This window comes from Jatropha curcas, chromosome 1 (assembly GCF_041381405.1).
Source record: "Jatropha curcas cultivar XTBG-Jc1 chromosome 1, XTBG_Jcur_1.0, whole genome shotgun sequence".
NCBI classification, from domain to species: Eukaryota; Viridiplantae; Streptophyta; class Magnoliopsida; order Malpighiales; family Euphorbiaceae; genus Jatropha; species Jatropha curcas.
In genome coordinates, this window is record NC_143151.1 from 32,108,839 (window position 1) to 32,136,029 (window position 27,191).

General features: G+C 33.2%; 5 protein-coding genes across 8 annotated transcripts; 2 read left to right on the forward strand and 3 right to left on the reverse strand.

Annotated features, from left to right (window-relative positions):
• Positions 1–4,877, forward strand: LOC105635032 (ENTH/VHS family protein). Its single transcript, XM_012218025.4, has 6 exons — positions 1–315; positions 480–721; positions 1,358–2,107; positions 2,382–2,537; positions 3,214–4,188; positions 4,413–4,877. Exons 2-6 carry the CDS (start codon positions 515–517, stop codon positions 4,452–4,454), a joined length of 2,130 nt encoding a protein of 709 aa, XP_012073415.1. The 5' UTR covers positions 1–315; positions 480–514; the 3' UTR covers positions 4,455–4,877.
• A 573-nt stretch (positions 4,878–5,450) lies between these two features.
• On the reverse strand, positions 5,451–11,164 carry LOC110008590 (uncharacterized). Of its 3 annotated transcripts, none has more exons than XM_012218026.4 (14): positions 10,891–11,163; positions 9,852–10,269; positions 9,437–9,528; positions 8,963–9,121; positions 8,507–8,873; positions 8,118–8,236; positions 7,959–8,031; positions 7,665–7,888; positions 7,506–7,562; positions 7,231–7,396; positions 6,808–6,903; positions 6,550–6,720; positions 5,805–5,864; positions 5,451–5,727 (listed from the first exon to the last, which is right to left on the reverse strand). In XM_012218026.4, the coding sequence occupies exons 1-14, from the start codon at positions 10,935–10,937 to the stop codon at positions 5,581–5,583; spliced, it is 2,196 nt and encodes a 731-aa protein (XP_012073416.1). In that variant the 5' UTR covers positions 10,938–11,163; the 3' UTR covers positions 5,451–5,580. The 3 variants fall into 3 exon arrangements, 2 of the variants coding, with proteins under 2 accessions (XP_012073416.1, XP_012073417.1); XR_002284416.3 differs by having other exon boundaries at positions 5,639–5,727; positions 5,805–6,450; positions 10,891–11,164; XM_012218027.4 differs by lacking the exons at positions 6,550–6,720; positions 6,808–6,903.
• A 326-nt stretch (positions 11,165–11,490) lies between these two features.
• LOC105635034 (uncharacterized) lies at positions 11,491–15,142 on the reverse strand. The gene is made up of 4 exons (XM_012218028.4): positions 14,638–15,142; positions 13,669–13,757; positions 13,413–13,510; positions 11,491–11,856 (listed from the first exon to the last, which is right to left on the reverse strand). Exons 1-4 carry the CDS (start codon positions 14,645–14,647, stop codon positions 11,763–11,765), a joined length of 291 nt encoding a protein of 96 aa, XP_012073418.1. The 5' UTR covers positions 14,648–15,142; the 3' UTR covers positions 11,491–11,762.
• A 119-nt stretch (positions 15,143–15,261) lies between these two features.
• On the reverse strand, positions 15,262–18,682 carry LOC105635094 (uncharacterized). 2 transcript variants are annotated; one of them, XM_037637698.2, is made up of 9 exons: positions 18,437–18,682; positions 17,637–17,713; positions 16,751–16,979; positions 16,453–16,607; positions 16,277–16,322; positions 16,094–16,185; positions 15,855–15,951; positions 15,703–15,759; positions 15,262–15,605 (listed from the first exon to the last, which is right to left on the reverse strand). In XM_037637698.2, the coding sequence occupies exons 1-9, from the start codon at positions 18,578–18,580 to the stop codon at positions 15,519–15,521; spliced, it is 984 nt and encodes a 327-aa protein (XP_037493626.1). In that variant the 5' UTR covers positions 18,581–18,682; the 3' UTR covers positions 15,262–15,518. The 2 variants fall into 2 exon arrangements, with proteins under 2 accessions (XP_037493626.1, XP_089579976.1); XM_089723850.1 differs by having other exon boundaries at positions 17,637–17,718; positions 18,437–18,576.
• Positions 18,683–26,130: 7,448 nt separating this feature from the next.
• LOC105635035 (Integrase-type DNA-binding superfamily protein) lies at positions 26,131–27,191 on the forward strand. Its single transcript, XM_089723863.1, has one exon. The coding sequence runs from the start codon at positions 26,289–26,291 to the stop codon at positions 27,024–27,026; it is 738 nt and encodes a 245-aa protein (XP_089579989.1). The 5' UTR covers positions 26,131–26,288; the 3' UTR covers positions 27,027–27,191.

The following is a 27,191-nucleotide window of genomic DNA, read 5'->3' on the forward strand; positions in this document are numbered from 1 at the left end:
CTGGTATTAGCTAAATTGCGCATGTAGCGCAGTTAAAACGCCAACGCGAAGCACAAGACGACGTCGGCCATTCACGCACTTACCAGCTGACCTGTGTATTGTATTTCCAGAAGACCTGTCCGTCTATGCACGATACCTCTCTCTCTCTCTCTCTCTCTTTCTTCCACATTTCAATTCCAATCTCTCCTCTCTTTTAACCCCCAATTTCAATCTAATCCAAAACTCCCTCCAACTTCACGCCCAATTCATTTGCAGAGCTTTCAGTTGGTCCAATTTCAACGGCCCATATTCAATCTTCGACCTTGGATCCTCGAAGTATTTGCCATCGCAATCTCAATAATCTCATGGAGTCTGATTAAGTTGATTTTGGTTTGCAGTGTTTTTTTAGTTTTCATAAAAAAAAAAAAAAAAAAAAACATTAGTAGTTTGTGAATTGTATTTGATTGATTAGGAGCTAAGTAATTGATTGTGGGAATCAGGGGTTTTCGTTTCTATTAAGAGGAGATTTGGAATTATGGATTCGAGTAGGAGAGCTGTGGAGTCTTACTGGCGATCGAAGATGATCGACGCGGCAACTTCCGATGAAGACAAGGTCGCGCCTGTTTACAAATTGGAAGAGATTTGTGAGCTTTTACGTTCTTCTCATGTCAGTATTGTTAAAGAGGTATCGGAGTTTATCTTGAAGCGGCTTGAACATAAGAGCCCGATTGTTAAACAAAAGGTATAGTATTTCATCTTTGGATTGTTGAAATTTATGATGTATAAGGGCGGAGTTATGCGCGCAAACGCATTTATCCTATGTTGTAATATATTTACCAAAACTCAATTTTAGTTGTTTTGAATGATTGTTTTGGCGAAGTTTTTTTATGCTAATAAAGGTACAAAGAGAAGATATTGAATCCTATAGTGTTTTGTTGATGTTGTGGTAAGAATGGTGGATGGAAACTGGGGTTCTAGTAATTTGATAGGAGGTGGTATAATTTTTCCCAGCTGCTGGAAAACTTTGAGAAATAGGACAATGATTGTCTTTGGAAATTAGGAGGTCTTCGAGCCAAGTTCAGTGGATATAGTAGTTTCTAATAAGAATCAAAGTTTTTGATTTTTTTTTAGATGCATTTTATTAATGTTAGGTAAATGCTGGATAAATAGGAACTAATATCGTTAAAGCTACAATTACAGAACTAATATTTTATTTTGGCTGACAACTATTCCAAACTACTGTCAAGTCTAAAAAAAGGAGAAATTGCTTGTGTTGTGTAATGCAGTTTTGAATAGCATGCCATAGAATTTAAAATTGTTACTTGATTATATTTTATTTTAGACCTCTTGATGTCCATTATGCTTGAATCCTATGCAGACTCTGAGATTGATTAAATATGCTGTGGGCAAGTCTGGTGTAGAGTTCAGGAGGGAAATGCAAAGACATTCCGCTGCTGTGCGTCAGTTATTTCATTACAGGGGTCAGTCAGATCCATTGAAGGGTGATGCCCTTAATAAGGCTGTGAGAGACACAGCTCATGAGGCTATCTCTGCTATTTTTTCAGAGGAGAATAAGCCAGCAACAACTACAGAAGACCTTACTAAACGAATACAAGGATTTGGGAATACAAATTTTGAAATGCCATCAGAAGATAGGAAATCATTTCTTAGTGAGGTAGTCGGTATTGGAAGTGCATCTATCAAGCAGGGACTTAGTAACTTCACACAAAATCATTCTTTAAGAAAGAATGATAATGGAAACTACAGGAGTCCAAATCTACGGAGGTCATTGACCATAGAAAGTGACCACTCAGATAAATATGAACCAGTTCAGTTACGTAATGAAACTCAGGGTACTTATGGAATTTCAAAGAGTGTGGCTAGTGGACCTTGGGACCAAGACACTGGGGCCTCGAATGCACAGGTGACAAATGGGGACTCTGGTTCAAGTCATACAGCAAGTAAGACTCGTGAAGAGAGGTTATTGGAGACTATTGTAACATCTGGTGGTGTACGTCTACAACCCACCCGTGATGCCATTCAAGTTTTTCTAGTGGAGGCAGCAAAATTGGATGCAGTGGCCTTGAGTCATGCCCTTGAATCTAAGCTTCAATCTCCTATGTGGCAGGTGTGGTCTTTATATTCATGAAATAATAATATGAAATTCCTCCTCTATTTCTCCCCCTTCAATTACAAACTCTCTTGCCTTTCAGAAATCTTCAAACTAGTTAAAGTTTTTGTTGATCTCTTGGCAAATTGCTGTACATTTTTTTGGGTACAATAGTTTAGTAAGGTAATTTGTCAGGGGGAAAAAGAGAGGGAAATAAGTTGTAATCTGTTTGTGTTATGCTTGTATTTTGGATATTATTTCTTAAACTGTTATGGGGATTATCTTTTTTCAGGTTCGCATGAAAGCTGTGTGTGTGCTTGAGTCAATTTTGAGGAAAAAGGAAGATGAAAATTTTGCATTTGTGGCTTCATTTTTTAGTGAAAATAAAGATATTGTGATCAAATGTTCCGAGTCACCCCAATCTTCTCTCAGGGAAAAGTCTCTCAAGGTAAATATTACTTATGAATATGCATTAGGTTCTGTTTTTGCTCCCCTCATGTGCTTTGCTTTTCTCCCCACTTGGGCAAAGAAAGGGGAAACTGTTATTAATTAGTGATTATGATGGATCTATTAGGATAAGACAAGTTTCCATTTCCTTAGATATTAGGCTTGCTTCTCAACTTTTGTTGTAAGCATTATCATACTCATTATTTCATGAAGGATTAAATACTTAATGATATAGAAAAAGATTCCTGCCAACTTTTACCTTTCACCTGCTTTTTGGAATTTCGCTAGATTCTAATGTTGCTCATGTCTTAGGAGATGTATCAGTTGAACCTACTTGACTTCTAGTTTGATACTAAATTGGGTGGTTCTTACTACTGATTGATAATCAACACTTTTTAAATTTTGACAGAACCAATCCTTTTAGTTTGAACTATATGATAAAGATTCACATTATTCTTTTCTTTTCCTTCCTTTTCTGCCTCGCCCCTTTATGAAATCGCATTAGTTTTTAAGTCATTAAATAGACTAAGTATTCACCGTGCAATGATTCAGACGATATTGGTACTGGAGAAACTGAATAATGTTAGTCATATGAATATACTTTCTTTAAGTTTGGAGGTCTACGCTGTGTGGCTATTTGAATTCTCTATGATAATTGTTTGGCCTTTGATGAACAGGTGTTGAGCCTTTTGGGTGGGGAACAAGGAAATGGCTTGATGGGCAGTTCAGAAAAGTCAATAAAGGCTGAGACTACTTTCGCTCAGATGCCTGACTTAATAGACACTGGAGATTCAGGTGACCTCTTTGAAACAGACTATTCTGCAAATAACCCAAGTGAACAAAAGATGACAAATCTGACAAGCACGGCAAGTCCTTTAATAGATGATCTATTTGGAGATGGTTATGGTGATGGCGGGAGCATTGGAGAACAAAAAAATGACGATGACCCCTTCGCAGATGTCTCATTCCACACTGGTGAGAGTAAAGAACATATAGATGATCTCTTTTCTGGGATGACTCTAGATAGTAAGTCAGGTACTAATGAGAATCACGTGCCAACAAATAAAAATGGACCAGAACCATTTGATATTTTTGGGTCAATTTCTGAACTTCCGCTGGAGCAAGAAACTCATAAAACAGATGTTAATGATTTAATGGCTGGTATGTCTATTAATGAAAATGTCTCAAAGACGAAGCAACCAGAAACCACTTCTGGCATGCTTCCAGAAGGCATCTTCTCAGATTCAAGTTATAATTCTGGCAATCAACTCGCAAATGATGCTTTAACTGGCACACTGGGTTCTCAAGTGACTGGGATTAATACAAATCCAATGTTTGCTTCTGGGAGTATGCCATATAATATACCCCCCAGTATGATGTTGAATCCTGCTTTTCTTACTCAGCCTGTAAATTATGGTGCTATGGGTAGTTTTTTTGCTCAACAGCAATTTCTGGCTAAAATGTCCAACTTCCAACACTTGAGCAACCTTAATGCACAAAATCCTGGAGTTAGTCATGGAGTTGGTACTGATGGAGTTGGATATCCCACACCACTTCCTGATATTTTCCAACCAAATTACCCAAATCAAGTTCCTACTTCAATGATGAACAACACAAAGAAAGAGGAAACCAGAGCATTTGATTTTATCTCGGTAAGATTTGATTTCTTGCAATTGATCTTTGACTGATATTTATGTAAATTTTCTTTCTTTATGTTTTGTAAATTGCTGTTGTTATCTTCTTGAAACAATTGAAATTACAAACCTACCAAATTACTTCCTCCTGATTGTGCATTCTATATACTACAAAAGGAGTAGTTGGATGAGTAATATATAGATTGCTGTCTGGTACTAAATTCATCTTGCCTGCCTTGTAGGACCATCTTGCAGCAGCACGTGATCCAAAAAGGGTGGCTTGAATCTTTGAGGATTATATGTCTGACCTTGGTAGGCATCCTTTCCTTGGTATTTGGTTTGATACTTTATTTATTTGAAGTCCAGGTCAAACATTCTTTGGCAACAATGGAACATCAATCCAGTGGATTGTATCCTTGAAAATAGGATTGCAAGTGACGATGAAGGTGTGTGGAGATCCCGGAAGTAGATTCTGTGTTTGAGATTAGAAAGAGAAAATGTGATGTTTGTGTTTGTATTTGGTAATTCAGACGTGTTTTCCCTCCCTAGACGGATTTGTAAATTTTTTTTTTTTCTTTTTTCTTTTTATTTTATTTTATTTTTTAAAATTTTCAGCTTGTGCTTTTTTATTCCTCCCACACCCACAGGAGTGCTTGTGGTGCATGTATTTGAACATAGTGAATAAATAGACGTGCTCTTCGTCACAACGGTAGTGCGAAACTAATTCTTTATTGCTATGATGTGCTGACCATATAGTGCGAAACTAATTCTTCGTCACAATGGTCTATCTAGTTCGTTTAGTATCTATAATTTGTCCAATGAGAGATTTAAAATTACACGATCGCCATTCGAATGGGCCTATTTCTATTGTTACTCTAATGTCTACGTCATCATGAGCCTCTTTTTTACTCTGTAGGCCCAAAAATATACTAAGGACCCATTATGGAAATTCAGGTCCAACTTTAACTAGATTCAGATAATATTAAGCTTATTTTGGGTCCTCTAATGAACATACTTTAGACCACACACACGCAAGCTAGTTTGAAATAACTTGGACTTTTTTTGACTTTTTTTATTTTTTTTACACTTGGCCTTTAAGAGACTTCTACAGATATTAGCTTCTCAGTATCCATCTCATTCGGAAAATGATAACAACCAAAACGCAAACTTTAGATGGATTTACCTCTGCCTAATGTCTTTCCTCTTCTCCATTTTGCATATGGTAATTTGCTTCAGAAGAGCTTCCTATAATTGTCATCAGCAAACAGACCAGAAGGTAATGGATTTCAATCTATACTCTGTAGGATGTAATTATTATTTAAATCATGCATCTTTATCATGTATTTACAAATTGAGCATTTACAATTATGTATTGTGGCTTTATGGAGACGCAACCATTACAGCAATTTATCAGACATCAGAATTAGCAGATGGGTCCTCAAGGTTGATTCTACAGGATGGATCTTGAAGGTTGCTCAACGATAGAACTTCAATCTTCTTGGCTCTGTTTAGTTGTTTTACAACATCAAGCCGCTCAGACGAGTATGGGGAAGGAATCTAATTACAGTACATAAGAACATTATTAGCAAATATATAGTAGAATAGCACAGCAGGAACAAGTGAACAAAACATACCAAACGCGGCATGTATCTCTGGATAGCTGCTAGCATTGCTGCATGGCCTACGGCAGAGACCTGATAATAGAGAAGATTACAATTAATCAGTTCTTTTCAAGAATCGTACACTGTCTGCTTAGATAAACACCACTTCGTGGCAGCTCATGGAACTATAATGGTTAACTAGTGGGAGAGAGTGTGCATGTTGGCTAACCATTAAGAATTGGCATGAAACTAAATTGCAAATCATATGGCTGTTACCGTCTATGGATTCTGAGCAAGAGAAGGCAAAAGAAAACATGCAAGGTCTTTAGTTGGGGTTTTGTTGATTCAACTAATGCCAAAACATCTCTAGATTATTGCGGCCATACGCTTCAAACAAATTCCATGACCACTTGATGTAAGAAAGAGGCTAGAATCTCAGGATAAATGACACAAATGCTCTAGCCTTGAGGTGCCACCTACCAAGACCACTATAACTGGTGGTGTGAAGCTAGAGAGCCGATAACAAGGATCCTTAAAATGCCAAAAATGTTATAAGGCAGAATTTTCAGTTTATTATATCCTGCAAAACTTCTAAAACTTAGCTGAGAAGTTGTAGAGACTCAGCAGCAAGTGATTAGGAGCCAAAACGTGGATATGTTGAAGAGTTGCTACAAGAAAACTTTTGCAAGCAATATTTCCCAAGAACGATGTCAAGTGAATAACATGATTATCAAGTTCCACAACTTAGATTGAAGACATAGGGCGGATAGGGCCTTACAGGAAGAAGCATTAGAATTGTAATTGGGATAAGGGTCGCAATGTCATTTAGAGTTCTCTTCAACTTCCTTCTTTCCCTCTTTGAAACTCTCTGACCGCGTACTTGCTTTAAGAGTAGTTCCAAAGCATCCATAATGTCTACAAAGAGCAATTGGGTTCCCATCCATACATCCTTTAAAAACATTACAGTTAGCAATCCGGGATCCAAAATTTAATTTAATTCTGCTTATTGACAGGAAGCAGGGTTCTTTTGGCTTACGGTGCTTGTAGATACTAATTTGGCACTGTATCTCCTAAGTAAACTCTCATGCAGATGACTTGATTTGGTGGACGTGCTGGGGGCCGCTTCCAAATCCTAATGGACCAAGAGAAAAAAGAGAAAAAACTATATCACATAAATTTTTTTCTTTTACTAGTCACCAGAATCCTACTATACCTTTCCATGGCTTGAATCTACATTGCCTATTAGCCAGTTTCATATAGTTGGTATCTTGGTTCATGTCTACTTTAACTTCAAAGTTCTACTCAACATTCCATTACCCATCTATTCCAGCAACAAACAATCTTAAAATATTGACACTTAAAGACCATAGCTTGGGTAAATTAATTGGTCATGGTTTCTTTATGTCGATATTATTTTAACCAACATTATGTCACACAGTGGTATTATTAAGCGACTTACCTTTCTCGGGTTGCCTTCTCGAGATTTAACTTTTAAGCATCCCTGTAATGTTAACTCATTTGACCTCTGTTGTGCTTCCAATTGAACAGACAGCTTGTCTGCAGCCCTTATTCCTACAGAGAGGGTGTGATCAGAGGCACCTACTTCTGCAATCTTCCGTAATTCACTGCAGGAGGAATTCAACAAAACTGCAGTTATCTACCTCAATATCTCTAAATGTATGTCATTCCAATTGCATTGAAGTAATGACATATCATCCAAAAGAGACAACATACGGATATCTGTCATAAACTGCTCGGTAGTCTTCCAGACAAACAGTTAAGAGGCTCTGGCTGTAAAAGTAAAACCATAATGTCATCAAAATCAATTTGCCATTGCAGAAGATAAAAAGTTAACAAATAAGCTTCAAAGCTGAAGTTTCATATGTTTACGACCTCCGGAGCAAGAATTCTAGTGATTCTGCATCTAAGGACTGTTGAGTTGAACGGCTGAAGTGAGCAAAGCCAGAGAAAACATCATAACAAACAGTAAACACTGTGAATAGGATAATCTCTTTCTCAGCTTGAATCGGATGCTGCTTTGACCTTTTCCTTTCTCGTTTGCTCAGAGGAAAACAAGTAGCATAAAAATCGAGCCATCCAATTTCTTCAGTTACTACCTATAAAGGTGGGTTTTACACATTATAATACCACTTAATGAATTCCAATATACTTATAATAAGAACTCACCTCCATGAAACTTTCATATGCTGATATGGAAGCAAGTTCAGGATGAGTGAAAAGGATACCACACTCCAAGTAGCTGCAGGCAAAGCATTTGGTCCATTATAGATTTTGTATACTAAAAAAAAATGGAATGTTCAGCATTAGTCCACATAGAGAAGTTACTTGAGGAAGTCTTTGACAAGCTCATCGAGATCCTTAACACTCATTTTGGACAAGAATAATCTAGTCTTCTTCCCTAGATATGTAAAAAGTCCGAGAGTAGCCAAACTGTCTGCCTGAACCTGTCAAAATTTTATAACTTCTCTATTGTTGAAATGTCAAAAAAATTATTTTTAACTAACACTAGAAATTCCAAATTTTAGAAGTTGATGAAACATGATGAGGACTTATGCATGAGATCTGCATATTTTGCAAGCATCAAATCAGGATTTGGAGTTGACCAATAATTTTTTTTTTTATCATGAGTTCTGTCTTCTACATAAATTTTCTGTTAAAAAGCATGCAAACTAAAATAAACCTATTGGTTATGAAAAAAAATAAAGAAAATATACCAGGAGACTTTCATGAACCGCAGAATTGGCATTTTCATGAGAGTTTTCTATGCCTCCAACCAAAATTTCTTTGTAAAGTGCTGCTGAGAGTTTTTGCTGAGCCAGCCCAATCCAGAATTCTAGCTCTTCAATTTTGTTGCAAGGCATAAACTTTGCTCCAAAATGGAATAGGAAGTTGAGTTCAAATCCTGCTTCAGTTGCTAGCTGGTGTAATTTGTCCACTTCTACAAGACTATGTGAAAGATCCAAGAGCTCTATTAATACATCCTCAATTGAAAATATAAACAAAGGACAGGAAATTCTTCCAGAACCCAGTTTTCCAACAGCAGCACAGCAGCTTGTTGCCACAATGATTCCTGCAACACCACTGAATACATATATCTATGTGCTAAATTCACAACTCAATTACTATAGTAAACTGCATTAAGATAAAAGCAAGGAATGCTTCAAACAAACCTTCCAGCATATTCCATGGACCATTTCTTCAGCAAGGGAGTGAAAAAACTTACTATACGAGGCAATTCCACCACTCTAAACCATTGTACTAAGTGTGCATGCTTCATGTTCAATAGACTTTCAATGTACTCCCCCACCAAGTTTATCTTTGAGGTCAAGCTAAAGTAGTAAGGGAAAAGGTGTTAAGAGTTAGTTGCTACTGTGACCATTAATGATTGCATTAAATTGCAGAAAACAAGGACACTGAATCAGAGATACACGCAGCATCTTAGCCATGTACAAACTTGCAACATTGGCTTAAGCCAAAATTTCCAGAAATGAAACTACTCTCTCGAGCCAAATTTTTTATATGCAGGCATTCAAGATTGAATCAATATTGTCTAGTTAAGTATTAGTTGATAGTTACTTTACTTTGTCTAATTGAAGCATTATATTGATTTGTATTTTGAATAAAAAAAGAAGAAAACTACTCACATTTCTTTAACTGGAAATGCATTTTTGTGACGATCAAGAGAAAGCAACATCTCAACTTCAATTGCCGTTTTCAACAAAGCATAAACAGCTACCTGGACAGCCACAATAATCAATGATTCTTGTTCCAATTTTTCATGTCTTCTAATGATTCATAAAGATTGTTCCACCTCCACTCAATTAAATTATCTCTGTGATAGTGGTTAGAAGACAACGAACAAAATGAGCAGAAACATGTGAATAGATGTATTATGGGAATTGCTGAAAATAGCCTAAAACATTAGAAAGAACAAAAATAATTTCAATATTCATAAAAGAAAAATGTACTAGCTGGATCATTCTAAAGTATCAAATTTATTTAGGTAATAAGAAAATAAAAAGAAAAACAGCATTTATGTTTGATATGACAGGGGAATACCTGATAAGCAATACGTTTATGCCATTCATGGACATCCTTCCCATTCCAAGCCATTGTAAGCTCTGAACTACTTCCTGCAAGTCCAAGTGACTGAACTGCAAGAGAAAAGCTAGCAGCAGATTCATGCAACACCCATACAAGACAATTTACGCGATTGAACTCCACTTCCTTATTGCCAGCTTCACCCATGGCAGCAGTATTATTGTCACCATCAGTTTCTTCAGCAGAAGCAGAAGAAGCCAAAGGTGTTAATGCTCTCAAAGAAACGGAAACTGAAGAAGCATAGTGTGCAAAGAAAAGTCCAATTGAAACATTATTCCTCTGAAAGAGAGAATTTCCAAGTTCTTTCCCATTTAATTTTAATAAGCTGGTCACATCGGCATTCATCCTCTTTTTGCCTTTTGATCCAAAAGATTTTCTGTGACATCAAATGGACAACCAATTAATGTTCACATCTATAAGACAGAATATACAACGCCAAATATGATGCTTAATTTTCTTCTAATGTTGTTGAGCAGAATATTTCAGGGTCAAACTATTACATTATCAATCTAATTGCTTGTAGTAATCAATAACTTTGACACAATCTTTTCTCTTTTCTGATTTCACATACATATCCTAAAAGACAGTTAATGTGAATCTTTGCACAAGAGCGTTTAGTTGAGCCAATGAAGTCAAATCTTTCTAAATCTTTTCAATGATATGCAGTCGTTCTCCGCAATTTCTGGGCCCATTTACTGGGTCCCACAAAAGAACTTCCTAAAAATTAAAATCCCAATTACTATCCAAATTGCATTTATATACCCATCTGGGTAAGTTGTTAAACAATTATTTTCATGCTTAATTCCAAGATAAAGCATTTTTAAGCTAAGGAATCAAAAGCATCAATATGAATAAAAAAGAAGATCAAGAACACAAATCTTTAGATCGAAATATTCTAAAGAATCACTATTTTCATCAATTTTTATAGAACCCAAAAACAGTTAACACACATGAATATCTGCGCGTGTGCATTGTAGTAAAGATAGAGAAAGCTTACGAGAAGAAGGATGGCTTGAGGAGTTGCAGAGAGAATTGGGATGCCATAGAAGCAGAAGAACAAGTCAGAGAGGAAGAAACAGAAGGAAATGTGAAGCCATTGGCAGTTTTACAAGAGGGAGAGTTGTTTAGCGTAGTCTTCGAGGGAGAGAGAATTGTTTTATCTTTTCTTGTTAGTTGTTTAATGCAATGTGCCTTACCTAAGCTTAGGGTTTGTCTCCCGCCAGCCGTAGTGCTTTAAAGTTTTGATTGTTGGACTATCAGGAAAGAGTTAAAATTTTTATTTCCAGAGAAAATACTTATGTGTGATTGCTGAGACCCAAGCTCCTGTAAATGGTGGATTTTACATTTTAGAATTAATTTTTACAAACATCACCAACGACATTGAACTTGTCTTGGACAGATAGCCCAACCTGGCATTCTAGAAGATTAAATCAAACATACCAAAACTAGAACCAAAAAAAAAAAAAAAAAAAAAAAAAATTTCTCTTAAGAATTTTGGATGGTTTTACAATTGTTTTTCATTAATTCAGCTTTGACAAGATAGATGTACGAATTCACAATCATCTTTTTTTTCTTTTTTTTTTTTTTTATCCAGAGCTACTTGGTATTATATGATCTTCATTGCAACATCTACTAACCTTAAAATCAAGTTCAAGCTTGCTAAAAATCATCATTTGAATTACAAAATCAGCCAAAATAATCTAATCCTATATTTGACAACCCTATATCTAAGATAACAATGAAAAGTGTACAGTCAAATGAAATGAGAATCCTGATCAATTCAACCAGCGGATTCAAAGCTCTTCAACTTCATAAATCTCCAGTATTTGATTCCACAGTGCATCCATATGACCTACTTCCATTGGTTAATCAATTATTAATACTCTCATTGTTCCTGCCAGAAGCTTCTGAATCTTCTTTTCCAAACCCGAGTTCTGACATGGCTTGCCTTGCCATCAAGTTTCTGCAGAAAATTGAAAATTTTGTGTAAGAAACGCAAAATTTATCTAACCAGAAAATAGAAGAAAGCAAATGCCTCAGTGGCTACAAAACAAATTTAAAAAACTGACAATTGTAACCTCCGGACAAAATGTTTATAGTTGATCCTTCTGCTCCCTTTGAGAGTACTATGTTACCGATAAAAGAATTAGTTTCCATTTTCAAAAATCACATTGATTTCTATTTTTAGTTCATAAATTTTATCAGCAAGTATCTTGTGTATCTATGTAACATTCTAGCAGAGCAATTTGGCTGAAAAACAGATATCAACCAAACGTGGAGGATTAGTATGAACAGTGAACTAGCTCTCTAACTTCTTAGTGATAGATGCCTGCTTCCCATGAAATCTTCAGGCAAACTTCAACAATGTAGAGTTCTCCTTAATTATCATTTCCATCAAACACATTAAACAGGACATTGAAAATAGCGATCAATCGTTACGTCAGTGGTTGTTCAACAGGCTTGCTAAACTTAGGCTTTTTAAAGCTTGTTTCAGTTCAGTCGCGTCAAAATGGATCATAAAAGACATGCCCATCCATTTACTAACTTAATTAATTGGGACTTTCTGAATGTTAATATTCTTTCACAGTCAGAGGATATACAAGTATAATCAACCACTGATGAAAATTGAGTCGATCCCTTCTGCATCCAAAGCCATATTTCAGTAATATTGCAGCCGGAAAACTATCTAGGTCAATTCAATATCCTAATATGCACATACAGAAATGGCATCCAGTAGAAACTTTACTGTGATATTACCAAGTCAAAAATATCTCAGAACGGGGGCGCACATACCATGAACAGAAATGGTTGCATAATAAAACTTTGATTAACAGTAACTGTGCTGCTGATTGCTTGTGGAATCTCTAACGTGTTAACTAAGAAAAATATAGGAGGTTCTTAAGAAAATATTTAGCAAAACAAAGAGCTTTCCATTCCCTATGCTTTATGGCTTTTAGCTATTGGATTATGTTGATAATTTAGGATATAGTTGTTCATGGTACTTATCTTTATTTTTCCTTTTCCATTTTCGTTGCAACCACTATAACTATAACCTTGGTTGCTCACTATTGAGTTTCACATAAAAAAAAAAAAAAAAAAAAAAAAAAAAAAAAAAAAAAGGAACGGAAATCAAGATGGAACCTGTCTCAACCAGGGCTGCAGCTGCACTATCTAACAATAAATGTTATATTATGAATCATATATAGATATTCTACAAAAAGAATATTGGAACTGATAGATTCTGATCATATGAAATTTATGCATTTCCTTTCCGTAAAAAGTGGAAAAAAAAAATTCCAAACAAGTATGCACTTATTCTGGCATACCATAAACCCTACCCCCACCCCCACCCCGCCATATCCTACCCACAACATCTATAAAACTCCATAAATATGCTTCTCATTCAGATCTCAGAATTTAAGCAAAATCCAAGTGAACTAAGCTGTAAAATATAAATTTGTACCAAAAGCATAAACATCCACATATGAAGGTAGTACTATAGAAAACAAACGAACTTACTTTTCCATGCGGCATTCCAGGTACTTTTTGGAGAAACGTCTACATTTTTCAGACTGATGGCTAGAAGATTTCAGACAATTAAGGTAATCTTTCTTCTCCTGTAACCAATAAAAGATAGTAATTGAAAACACAATTATAAGGAAAATTAATTAATAAGAAGAGATCAACATTGCTTTCTGATCCATTACAAGCAAGAAAGTGATCCTTCTACAAAATGAAGAATCTATAGTCAGTGGAGACTTTATGAAATCATTACCACGTCGCATTGATGCATGTGATCCAAAGGGAAGACTCCTTTTTCTGGAGGTACAGGTCTTAGTCCTCTATTTCCACCAAACGCACCACCTGCCAAGAATTTTAAACTTCACAAGAATACAGAGAGAATCCATGAAATAAAGCATGTGGAAGAAAGACTTTTCAATCAAAATTGAATTTTATACGAGTTGAAATTTTGGCTGTGATTTTAAGGGATCAAAACTAGAGCAAACAATGTATTGGATAGTATCCGAACAAATCTTCGAGCTAGGTAACCAAAATCCTAAAAAATATTTTGGTTTTCCACTTGATTTAAAGACATAAAAGAATCCAAATTTCTTTAATTTTTTTTCTTTTGCAGGAAAATAACTGTTGAGGATGTTTCAAGGAAGCAGACCATGGATTTTCGCCTTATTTCATGAGTTTCATATGGGCAGTATTATCATAATATAAGAGTTTGGTTTCGGAAATCCAAAATGAAGAAATCTTTAAACTTATTATCTTACTCCAATAATTCAGAAAATGCAGTTTATCAATGTGGACTGATCTCAAAATCATAAAATTTATTGGATAAAGATTACAATTTACAAATGGAAACCTCTTTCAGAAATACTCTAAGAAGACTAGTTGTTGTTTCGTTAAGACAGCCCACATCCAACATAGCAAAGGAGAAAAAATAAAATTTTGCCCAAATCAAATGCACATATGATGCGTACTGTCCGCAAGATTTTCTAAATAATCAAAGGAAATCAGAGCTTCAGTTCACTGTATTGTTTTCCCTCTTTTGGGTTGCAATTAAATATCGGGTAAAACTCAGTAAAGATTAAAGTTCCTGTTTTAGAATAAAGTTCGGTCCTTTGATTGGTAATAAACCCATTCAACCCATAGAGTTTGCACAAATCAATGGAAATTCGAATGCCTGAGAAGAATTCACTGTTGTATATATACAGAGAAAGAGAAAAGATTTTACCTGCACTCATTTGGATTATTTTGATGCTTTCTGCTCTGTATTTTTATATTCTGCAGGGATTCTTCAGATTTGAATCCAGGGGTACATGATGATACAAAAAACCGAAGACAATTGAATCGGTGGACTGCATTCTGGGTGTCCAACCCGAATTCTGGAGTCGTGAAACGACACTGTTTTGTAAAAGGAAAAGAATATTTTAATGGCCCTCAAGATTAATAAGAACGGCTTGCTTTGGTGATGGGCTAGTGTATTTTATTACTCATCTATGGACTTCTTAATCAAATTACTCATCTGACGTGAACGACAGATCGTTACAGGGCTTTGATATTTCTCTCTGTTGTGCCTTAGTGAAATAGCAAAATTGATTGGCGCTCTTGCATTTCCATATACAAAGGCAAAGTCTTTCACTAAAACTATGCGCAAAGGAAACCCTAGAAAGTCAAAAAGGCATGGAGGGTAACAAGACAGTTCCGTGAATATGTAAAAGTGTTAGCTATGGACAACTCAAATCTCTCTTACAAAGCCTCTGCAACATTTTATTAAATTTGAAATTTTAACCCTCTTTGCCCTCTGATACCTATTTACTCTGTTAGACCATGTCTATGTTTGTGACACAGTTATACATTAAAAAGATGGAAAATATATACATTTCTTTCTTTCTTTCTTTTTTTTACAGGATTACAATATTTCAACAAATACATTTTCTAGGCAGTACAGATCATCTCAAAGTGAGCTAACCCTATCAAATTTCTATGAAAAGTAAAATTCTGCGAGAAAAATTGGAATACAATTTGCAGCTACATCCGTCTTGCCCAAAAAAAAAAAAAAACTGTACTGTACTCTGTTCCTCTGTCATGAAGATGCATCTGTAGTATGGGAAGCTATGCAATTCGAGGGAGAGAACAAGGATGTTGAATAACTACTATAACTGAATCCCTGGAGCTTTTATCACAAGACGGTGAAATTGGCTGCATGAGTAGAAAGAACATTTCAGTTCACAAGCCAACAGATAATCAAATAGTAACAGGCTCATCAACCGATAGAGGCCTAATTTCATTTACTTACCACTCCAATGTGCCATGCATGACGGTTAAAGTCATTGAAAGTTGCTGCATCCATTTCCTGCAGTAAAGAACTTCTCATTATTAGAAAAGAAGATATGTCAAGGAATAGTTGAGGTATGTTGTTTAGAGAACTACTATTTTGAAATCACTTACCATGCTGTAAATTGGAGGCAACATTATCTCTCCTTCAGATTTTACGGTTGGCATCACAAAGAACCGGGGTGCTAATTCTTGTGGCCGAAAAGTCCATCTGTAAAAGAGAAACTAATAAAATAAGAAGTGATTGAATTAAAATGAATAAAAATCTAACTCGGGGAAAACATATCTACTTTATACTTCTATTTTAGTAAAATGATCCAACGATGTCTTGCTCTTGGAATATTTATACATACCCGATGAACAGAAAGATGCAGAACTGAGCCCATTCCTTAACTAACAATCGTAGCCAGTAATTTTCTGAAGAGGTATCCATATTAATGCATATCTGAAAATTAATATGCTCAGTCGTCTCATTAGTCCTGCCTATATTGCATTTTATAATGAATGCATAACAGGCACAATAGATAGATTCATACCACAGTTTCAGCCAAAGCTACTACTTGCATTGCACTCTGAAATTTCCTAGACAGTAAAGAGAGAAAAGAAATTTGAGGTCACCTTTGCTAAATTAAATGCAAGGTCACTAGAAAATATTATAGTATTGTCCAATCAACAATACCAGGAATTAGAATTTTTAATGAGCAACACATACTTGAACATAATGTACTTTGTATACACTGCATCATGCATGTCTCGAACGTCCTCATCCTCTATAAAAGTTAATTGTTCCCTCAAAACTGATAGATTTTGAGATATCTGGCGGAAAATCAGATAGAATGAAATTAAATAATTCAGCAACAGCAGGACCTGCAAAAGAGCATATTGAAAGAAATCAGTGTCTATTGTACAATTCAGTTGGGAATAAGCATTAGTAACTCCTCAAAACCAGAAAAGCATAGCAGCTGTTACAAATCTAATATCAGAAAACAATAACGAGTCAGAAAAACTACCGTGAAGTATGGGACAGAAGCCCTGTATCCAACAAGAGTCAAGTAAAAGACACAGCCAAGTGCAGCTGTAGCACGGCGCTCAGTTGCTGAAAGGCGCTCACACATGATGCAGTAACCATGAGAGATAAGCAAGAAGGAAACGAAAGAAGCTGTCTGGAAAAGCACTCCAGTTATGTACACCCCAAATGACAACCACAGTGAACATATTTCATGATAAAAGCATGAATACCTGCAAATGTTGCTTGGAAAATTAAAACAGAATCTTTCATAAAAGGATATTTCAAAAGTTGAAGTGCCTGCAAAAAAGTAGAGGCATACACATTTCACTTGCTGAAAATTCATCAAAGATGCCCATGAAAAGATCAAGATGCATAAAAAGATAATACTGGCTCTCAAATTTAATGGCTTCAAGCAAACCCCTTTCTTTTCTTTTATGTTCTATAAGATCCTTGAGAGTCTAGTATGGTTCTTTCAAGACTTAATTTTGACCATTACCATCATCCCCAAAAAATGTACCAAAATCTCCTGTGCTCCACGGGTAGGTAAAAATGTTTGTTTGTTGGATTCAAATATTAGTGCACATAGTTGATTACTTTTGTTGCATTCAAATTTTATTACAAGTTGCACATTGTGCATCTCATTCTAATATAGATAAATTTTCACTATAATAACTTCCTTACTTTAATAGTATGTCCAAAATTTCTTTGCTATTCACATTTCTCATTTGGCAAGCAGGGAGCAAAATCTGATTGAAAAATGAAAAACAATATCACAGAGATAGCTTCTATCTCACTTGATCATATAGAATATTTTGTCATTTATGCTTTTACACTTGCCATAATTTACAACCTATTCTTTGTATTTATTTTCGAATGAAGAAACCTACCAGAAGAGGAAAGAAAGCATTAGCTGCAAAGCTTTGATCAGTGGCACCGATGCCAGCATCCACTGCAGATTGTTCATCTGTTCTAGTATGACCACAATGAAAGGATACACAATCACAAAACAATAATAATAATAATAATTAGTAATTTCTCTTAAAAAATAAAGGGAAATGTCCAATTACAACAGTAAGCTGAAACAATTGTGTAATGAAACAGAACAAATTAGTCCTATACCAATAATTACCATAGCAGAAATGGAAGCAAATAAACATTTTGGAAAGCTAATTTCTTATCCAGCTATATCAGCTTAACTTGCAAAACTCATCAAAGCCCAATAAAATGCAATTTCACTTCCTTTTCTATTTGAAAATTTCCCAGGAATTAAAACAAAAAGAAAATACAGATAAAATCATAGGAACCATTTGCGAACAAGACAAACTAAAATAAAACAACTGTTGTTGTTTGGCTGCTGGAAAATTTTGAGAAAACAGAACTCCATTAAATTTTGGCTCCGATTCATCTGAATCAAGAAAAAAATTGATCAATTCAGGTCTTAACTAAATGGTGTTATTTTCTTGAACAATAAACGATAAACGAAAATTCAAAATAGGGTTTTCTTGTCTCCTCCTATTTTATTTTTTTTCTTTTGCTTTCTCACGAACTAACGAATCAGACCAAAAACAAGAACTTCAACCCAGAAAAACAAAATTTAAATTCAATTTCAACGTTTTATTGAATCCGACCTCAAATATCAGTTACCGAAATAGCTCGAAAAGAAAATGAAGTAAAGAAAATTAAGGACCTGAAAGTGGCGCTTCTTATAGGTGTTGATAGTCCAAGAACAAGCGGAGACCAACCAGACAGAAAGTAAAGCGAAGTAAACTGAAGGGAGAGGACGATACGACTCATCGAGTTCGCCGCGAAACGGCCCTATACTTCTCGGCATTTCTAAACCGAAATAACTTGCGATTCTGATTCAGTTCAAAATTTCAGACTTTCAGTTACGGTTTTTTCGTGCATTTCCAGGTGCGAGTTGCCTTTATACATATGTAGGCACTGCACTTCATCTACGTGGCCGTTCGTGGCTAAGTGGCGTTGCTTTAAATTTTGAAACTGATGGTAAATTACAATTACGCACATAGACGCAATTCTAAATAGCAAGTGTTGCCCTTGTATGATTTTTGCCATATTTTTCTCTTTTATTATAATTACAAATTTTTTTTTTCTGTTCATAAGTCATGCATTTATTTATTGTTTTCATAAAAAAAGTCATAATTATATTATATATTTATTAAGATAATTATTAAAATAATTTAATTAAAAATATCAATATTCATGTTAATTAAAGTGTATTTTTTAGAATAAAAAATTATATTATATTCAATTATTGATCAAAGACAGAACATAGTAAATTAAATCTAAAATTCTATTTTAATTATTTGGTAATTTTTCCTTACCTTAATAGATAGAAATTTAAGGTTAATTATCCATAATGAGAGAAATAAAATAATTAATTTACAATTTTGTTTATCAATATTAACATATGAATAATAATTTTGGCATGAATGAAAAAATGATGGGCCATGTTTTGAGGAAAATGAAGTTGGTGGGAATAAGTGCATGATGCAGTCATGCAACAAAACCACCCTTCCATTTGCTCTTCTCAAATCTCAAGTCTCATCATCATGACAAATTTTGGAGGTTCAACTAAATCAACACAAATTGAGTTACATGTACCCATAGGATATCTACTTCTCAAAAGTTTCAAAATCTACATGCCCTAAATAGATATAATGAAATACCAATTTAAATTTTCTAACAACTTATATATAAATATGTTTTGGAAGACCAACAACCACTTAAATGTGTCAAACTCTATTATGATCTAAAATATAAATGATGTCTAGTCTGAATGGCAAAACGATTATAGTTTCATGTTCAATCCCCTTCTTTGACTTTTATAAATTTATAATTCCGCTCTTTATATATTTGTAATATAATCTAAAATGATGTATTTAAGTTTAGATTGATGCAATTTATAATTATATTTTTGAAATTGTATTGATATAAAAATATGTCATGGAACAAAAAAGAAGAGTATATGATTTGAATATATGTGTATGACCAACTACCATCCAAAGTTTAGGCAACTGGCTTTGACCATCTTGAAGAAGTTCAAAAGAAGCCTTAATTCTTTAGTTAAGTTAGATCATCAAAATAATAAGTAACATTAGGTCAACAAACTCTTTAGCAAAACTAGTTTCTTTCTATCCTACTCCATTTAAATTACACATTAAATCCTACCATATTTTAATTTTTTTTTAACTCACAAATTTTGTAGGTTCATTGTGATTTTTCAAATTGAATTTGATAAATGTGATATAATTGATGGTTTCTAATTATTTTGAGTGAATTAATGTTTTTACAATTTCATTGTCTAAAAATATAATTAGACATTGTTAAATTAGTTTTTAAATATGATAGCAGCTTATAATTTTTATCTAAATAGTTCTAGCTAGAATTTTATATGTAAATTGTAAAAGAAGGGTTTGAATAAATATATTTTTGACCATCCAACTTATTTCAAGCACCACTTATTGATAGTATAGTTGCAACTAAATTTGGAATGAATGATTCGTGAGTTATGATTTTTTACTAGAAAAAAAAAAAAACAATAATGAGGTTTTTTCTATGATAGTCGATACGTATTATCTTATTATGTCTAATTATGTTTTATTTCATAATAATAAATATAAAAAATGAGTATAGTCAACGTGCGATGCACGTCATAAAAAGAACTAATAATAAATAAATGTACAAATAATATATGTTTTTTTTTTATTTTCAACAAGAATTTGTAGTATTTTACACTCTTTTGGTTACTTTTAACCTACAATCACTCAGGCAGTGCTCCAATCAAAATAGAACTTAATATCGACTTTAAAGGCGGTCCACATCATAACAACTAGCTGTCAAAAATGATTGAATGCATAAATTCACCTCTTAACTTTATAATTTAATTTTGTGACACCATGAATTTTACAGATGACCTATTATGCATTTGAATTTGTAAATTTTAGTAGAATGACACACTTTTTGACACTAATATCAATATTTTTTGAGATTTTTGACTTTTATTTGTAGAATATCGACTTAATATGTAATTAGCATGACTTTTGAAATAATAATTTTCAAATTTAAACTTTTTAATGAAAGTTTAATTGTTCTAATTTTACAAGTTGAAGTATTCAATAAAATAAATTTGAAAATTGAAGTATTTAATAGGTATAATTTTATAAATTGAAGCGTTTGATTAAGTAAAGACTGAGGGTGTCATAAGTTTAAATTAATCAAATTCAAAGAATAAATTTATGTATTCCGCTGGAGAAAAATAGCAAAACCCCATAATAGCAATGGAAGCATATATGGGCTAAAATGCACTCCTTAGGGATTAAAATAAAAGAAAAGCCTATATGGGCTAGAATAAAGTGGGCTGGGCTCACAATAAAATTCCACTGGAGGAGTTCACAACCAATCCAAAGGAAGATTATCCCACTTTAACATATTAACTAATTAATGCAATATTATTTTAGAGATTAATTTATTTTAAATATTTTCATATTATATTATAGTAATAGAACTGTTTTTAAGTTTTCCAAATTTATTTTCAATTATATTCAAGTGAATAAATTTTAAATTATTTTATTTTCATCATCAACACAAAAGTAATATCTTTTTTTTTTTCAAAAAAAACTTTTGGAAGGTCCTATCTCATGCTAGTATGTTTATTATTTCCATTGATCAATGCGTTGTTTTTACATATATTGAAAATTGTAGGAATGGATACATTTTTGAGAGTAAAATCAACAAATTCTTCACGAAATGTCAAAATTCCCTTATTTATAAAATTGAAATGGAATGGTATGTAAATTAAAATTGCAGCTATTGTTTTGGTCCAAAAGGGGCAACTCTAATATTTATCAAACATGTGATGGATACTTCCTTTTTTTTTTTTTTTTATTACATGTGATGGATACTTTCAATATAAGAAGTACCAATATGTTAGCAAAAAAGATTGCTATCATTGAAATAATCAATAGCCAAATAATTATTTATTTAAGACTAACCATAAATTCATTATTTAATAATATAAGAATTTAAAAAAGAAAAGAAAAAGCAACAATACTCAACAATAGACAATAGCTAGTGCCCTAGTGATTTGATAGAATATTTGAAAGAAAAAGAAAACCCGTTCTTTTGATAAAAAAAAGAAGCCAATACAGCCATATGCTTATATTAAATTCCCAAAAGAAAAGATTTCTTAAAAATGTATTAAATTCGTAAAATTGAAAAGAAAAGGACACATGATGATTATTTTTTACCTTTTTCTTTTCATATTTTATAAAATAAAAATTGATTACATGTAAAATTGACTTTAATTGCGTGTTAATCCCATATTGGATAAATATAAAATGAGTAAATGATATATACTATATAATAGGGAAGATAAACAAACTAAAATGGTTTCGTCATTTTGTGTTAAAAGAAAGTCAAACTCATTATAACATTAATGAATTTGATTAATTACTCTCATCACACCAGTACTCAAAAAAAGAATCAATACTATTTTTTTTATTTGAAATGAAATTTGGATTCATGATTTTTGTTTGAACAAAGATTAAGAAAATGGAGTTTACTGTAATTGGTCAAGAGTTGTAATAGAGATGATCAATCTTAACCACATGATGTTTGAATTTAATAGTCCTAACATGTGTAAACAATAATTGAGGGACAACATCCGAAACTCATTTACATTTTTTTATGGCATTTGAATTTGCTCTGAATCTATCTCTTTCGCTCAAATAGGACCTCCAGCAATCCTAAAGGAAAAAAAAAAAAAAAAGGACCTTAAGCACTTAGGCATGTTACTTTTATACTGACATAGCAAATTAGCATGTGAGTAGACTTGGGTGTTTCAAGTTTGTTCTTATTGTTTTCTGCAAGTCATAGTCTTATTTTTATGAACAACATACGATGTATATGTCTTTGAATGTGCATTTCTGCCACTCTATGTTCTCTTCTTCTTTTTCTTTGTCGTTTTCATTTTTTTCCATGTGTAATTCTTTTAGTACGAAGATATATTTTTTTGTAAAAAAAAAATAAAAAAAAATCATGTAGCGCTCTTAACTGTTATTTTGATTTGCACATATTAAACACTTCAATTTATAAAATCATTTTCTTGAATACTTTAATTTATAAAATTCAATCGATTAAATACTTATTTAAATTCAAAAGTATAAAAATTATTGATTCATAAGGTATATTAAGAATGCATCAAATCAATATTATGCATATAAAAGCTAAAAATTCTAAATTATTGTTGCTAGTGTAAAGAGGTGTACAATGTTACTAAAATCTATAATTTTAGAGGCATAATAAATCGTGCATAAAATTTAGAGTCCGTAAAAATTTTTCGCTAAGAAGTACAAAAATGAACCTACGTTCATCTACTTGTCTTTCCACATAAATATGAGTTTTTACAAATTTGAAATTCCACATGGTCATGTCTGAATATTTACTCAAGTGATAGGGACAATACACAAATCTATTCCCCTCAAACAATTGTGATACTCGTGTTAAATAATTGTCGGTAATATTTATAACATCTCATAACAGCCATCAATTAATTAAATTTTATAGATAAAATTTATTTATAAATACAGTTCAGTTGTATAGATCCAACATCAAAAAATTAATCTCAACCTAATAATTCATCGTTTCAAATCAATAATAAAAGAGACAAAAATTTTCAACCAAGATACAAAATAAGCATTTTGTATATTTTGTTTTGGGATACACATGTATAAAATACAAATAAGCTTTGTTGTCATTTGATTAACAAAAAGATACGATGAGATTATAAAATGTGAACAACAAAACTACCAACAACAAAATCTTGTCTTTCGAGTAAGACTGATTTAAACCAATTATTGTGGATTTGGGGGCCTAAAATTGAGACTAATGAGACAAAAATATGAAACTGATCCTTACATAAATTTATATTATAAAGTTTCCTAAGAAGAGATAATAAAAATTTAGAACATCTTATATTAAAAAAAAAAATCTTAGTTAAACTAGTTGTGGTGTATGAATCTATAGCTATGAAATCTAAACTAGTAGCAAACAAACAAATAGGAAATTTTTTTAAAAAAAAATAGAAATTCAGAGACAAAATATCAAGAACAAGCATGGGAAAATCTAATAATTAGCAAAATGGACCCATTTGGTGAAATCTTTGAGTTGTTTTTTTAAATAAATGTGCTGGCAGATATGAAAATGAATGCATGCATCCTCGTGCTCGGTGCCATGAATCTTCTCCGCTCTTGCAGAGAGAGGGAAGGTTATGGCCTTATGGGTGCTTTCTTTCCTTCATCTTCTTTTCTTCTTCCTAATTCTTCCAGCTTCTTATTCATCATATATTTATTTATTTATTTATTTTTAATTATTTATTTATTTTTAGATGTTGGGATAGAATGTCTACTTCAAGTCTTCAACTACCAGTTAAAATAATTATGTTTTGTAAACTCACCAACTCCAGGATTCTATGGTTTAATTAATAATCTTTTTTTAATATAGAATTCAATCAGTTTAATGGCTTTGAAGTGGATTTTTGTACCATGTAATTAATAAATATCATGAGAATAATATGATGATGTTAAATTTATTGAAAACACTTTCTTATTTATGGAATATATATTTATTTTCTTGCACTCAATTAATAGTTGATTATTTTTTTTTTAAAAAAAAAATATCACTCATTATTAATGTTTTCAATCATCGACAAATAACATATATGGAAAGAGAAACAGAGAAAGATTTCAGATCGTTTTATTTAAAATGAAATTTGTAAATTTTGTTTTAGGGTAAGAGAAGCAAAACGGCGTGTTTTACGACCTTTCACTATATTGGGTTAAATTAAACTATTATGTAGCTACGAGTCTCATATGCTATCTTTTTAATTCTTTAATTAAATTCAATTTTGAGATTAGGAGACAATTCAAATGAAAGGTGAAATTTGGGGTTTCCAAGAGATAAAAATTATTTTAGAGTGGTGTATTATTTTAGCGGAATAATACATTATATTCATGGTTGATTTACAAATTAACTACCATGTTTGAACACGTGCAGAATAAGAGGAAAAGGCAAGCTAGTTCGTTCAGGAATCATGTAAGGACTTGATTGCCCTTTCTTGCTTTGAGGAGACAAATATGAAAGTTTTTAGCTTTTGAAATATGTCACACATATTTAACACAACAAAATAAATGATTTTCTTTTTTTTTTTATTAAAAAAATGACATTTCTTGATCCTCTCTTATCTGTTAATCTTTTAGTTTTCTAAAAACTACCATAGAATTTTTTATAGAACCACTAGATATAGTCCAATCTTTGAGCCGTAGGATATAAAGATATTTGGCACTTGCAATAAGTGTATTTTTGAGAATCAAATTTATATTTTCATCTTTATAGAAATTGAGTTTGTGTGTGACTTCAAGTAACGTATCGTTAATGAAACTATAATAGAATTCAAAACAAGAAAACTCAGTTGAATGATGTCAATCCAAATCAAATGTCTTTTTTTGTATATTTAATTTGATTTGATGATGCAATTCTAACTACCAATGAGACAATTCAAATTAGTAATAATACAGTAAAAATAGTACACGCATTTTCGATCGTGTATATAAAAAAAAGGAAAATAAAAAAGAATAATACATCAAAAATTTTAAAAAAAAGAAAAAAAGATAAAGGCTCGTAAAACATATAAAAGGTGAGGATTAGAGAAATTTTTATTTCAAATGAATTGTTATTATGCTTGTGCTAATCCAAAGGTTATTGATTTTTTATACCTACATATATATAAATAAGTAGTGCTGTTGATTTTGTGATAGCAAAAACCCAAAGAGTTGCAGTGAGTTAGCTTCCAACTTTATGAAGAATCCAACAAGATTTGCTCTTTTGTCTTTGTCCTCCATTTTTAACTTGTTAAAAACTTGCATTGCTCAGGAAAAGATTAAAAAAGCACATTACAGACAAAGAGGCAAATCCGTAACGGACAAAACAAATAGAGAGAAATAAAAAAAATTCCAAATTTAATTGAACGTTGTTTGGTTCAACAGCGTTATTACTAGTCGTGCTCTGTCTTTACAGCAACACCCATTCTTCTTTGGGTCCCCCACTCCCTCATCCTACTCTTTTTGTCTTCTTTTACCTCTTCTCAAGTTTTCTACTTTCTACACCAAATCAATCTACTAATACTGTATACACCAAATTATTTGTATATAATTGAGAAAAAATTTAATACGATATGCAAAATTATACCGTATTTTAATTTTTTTTTTTCCTCAACTGTCTGAGTTAGCAAGTTTTTGTCATTGGAAATGTATATTCATAATTCATGGTAGGTTAAGGGTCACTATAAAGGAGCGTATACTCCCTTAACCATTTCCCCTACAAAACCCACTCACATTATTCTCTTCTTTCTCATTATCTTCTCTCTCTCTCTCTCTCTCTCTCATTCTCTCTCTCTCTCATTTCCAGTATTTATTATTCCACTTTAAAAATCATCTTCTATACTATACAGTTCCCTTTTAGCAATGTCAGAAGAAAGTACTAGCTCCAACTCCTCTTCATCTCCGCTACCATCACCATCTTTGCCCACAACCGCCGCCGTGGGCACTGCCATTAGCAAGTCCAAAATTATTCAAGAACCAGTAGAAAAAAAAGCACCGAAAAGAGCAAGAGATAACAGTAGCAAACACCCAGTCTATAGAGGCGTTAGGATGCGAAGTTGGGGTAAATGGGTATCGGAAATCCGTGAACCGAGAAAGAAATCACGTATTTGGCTTGGGACATTCCCCACGGCGGAAATGGCGGCCCGTGCTCATGATGTCGCCGCTATGAGTATTAAAGGTAATGCTGCCATTCTTAATTTTCCAGAAATCGTTGACTCACTGCCTCGGCCAGTTTCATTAATGCCGCGAGATATTCAAGCAGCCGCCGCCAAAGCTGCTTCAATGGTTGAATTCAACTCATTATCATCGTCATCTTCTTCGTCTTCGCTGCTGTCGGAATCGTCATCATCATCGTCGTCGTCTTCGGTGTCTGTGTCCGATGATGTTTCAGAATCTGAAGAATTGAGTGAAATTGTCGAGTTGCCGAATATAGAAGGGAGTTTTGACTCGGCCGAATCCGTGACTGAGTTTATATTGTTTGATTCCGTTGATGGGTGGGTTTATCCACCACCGCAGGACATGTGTGGAGAATTTTCTGATCAGTTAATGGGATTAGAAAGTCTGATTTCCAGCAACTTTGGAGCTTCGGTTTGGGATTAAATGCTAAATGGGTGTGTTTTTTACTTTTTAATTTTAATTTTTGTCCATTATTAGGTTAATCATAGTGATTTTAGCTTTTAACTAGATGCCAAATGTTGAGCTACTTTTGCTGACATGTGACTTCTGCTGCTGTAATATACTGTTCACCAGTAGCTTTTCTTTGTC

Coding starts and splice junctions, on each gene's coding strand:
- LOC105635032 (XM_012218025.4), top strand. CDS start 515: ATGGATTCGAGTAGGAGAGCTGTGGAGTCTTACTGGCGATCGAAGATG. Junction 722..1,357: donor GCCCGATTGTTAAACAAAAG/GTATAGTATTTC, acceptor AATCCTATGCAG/ACTCTGAGATTGATTAAATA. Junction 4,189..4,412: donor GAGCATTTGATTTTATCTCG/GTAAGATTTGAT, acceptor CCTGCCTTGTAG/GACCATCTTGCAGCAGCACG.
- LOC105635094 (XM_037637698.2), bottom strand. CDS start 18,580: ATGCCGAGAAGTATAGGGCCGTTTCGCGGCGAACTCGATGAGTCGTAT. Junction 16,323..16,452: donor ACAAAGTACATTATGTTCAA/GTATGTGTTGCT, acceptor TTTACTGTCTAG/GAAATTTCAGAGTGCAATGC. Junction 16,186..16,276: donor TAGCTTTGGCTGAAACTGTG/GTATGAATCTAT, acceptor ATTAATTTTCAG/ATATGCATTAATATGGATAC.
- LOC105635035 (XM_089723863.1), top strand. CDS start 26,289: ATGTCAGAAGAAAGTACTAGCTCCAACTCCTCTTCATCTCCGCTACCA.
- LOC110008590 (XM_012218026.4), bottom strand. CDS start 10,937: ATGGCATCCCAATTCTCTCTGCAACTCCTCAAGCCATCCTTCTTCTC. Junction 8,874..8,962: donor TCCATGGAATATGCTGGAAG/GTTTGTTTGAAG, acceptor ATATGTATTCAG/TGGTGTTGCAGGAATCATTG. Junction 5,865..6,549: donor CAATTCTAATGCTTCTTCCT/GTAAGGCCCTAT, acceptor CTCTATTATCAG/GTCTCTGCCGTAGGCCATGC.
- LOC105635034 (XM_012218028.4), bottom strand. Junction 13,511..13,668: donor ACATGCATCAATGCGACGTG/GTAATGATTTCA, acceptor TATTGGTTACAG/GAGAAGAAAGATTACCTTAA. Junction 11,857..13,412: donor CTGGAATGCCGCATGGAAAA/GTAAGTTCGTTT, acceptor AATTTTCTGCAG/AAACTTGATGGCAAGGCAAG.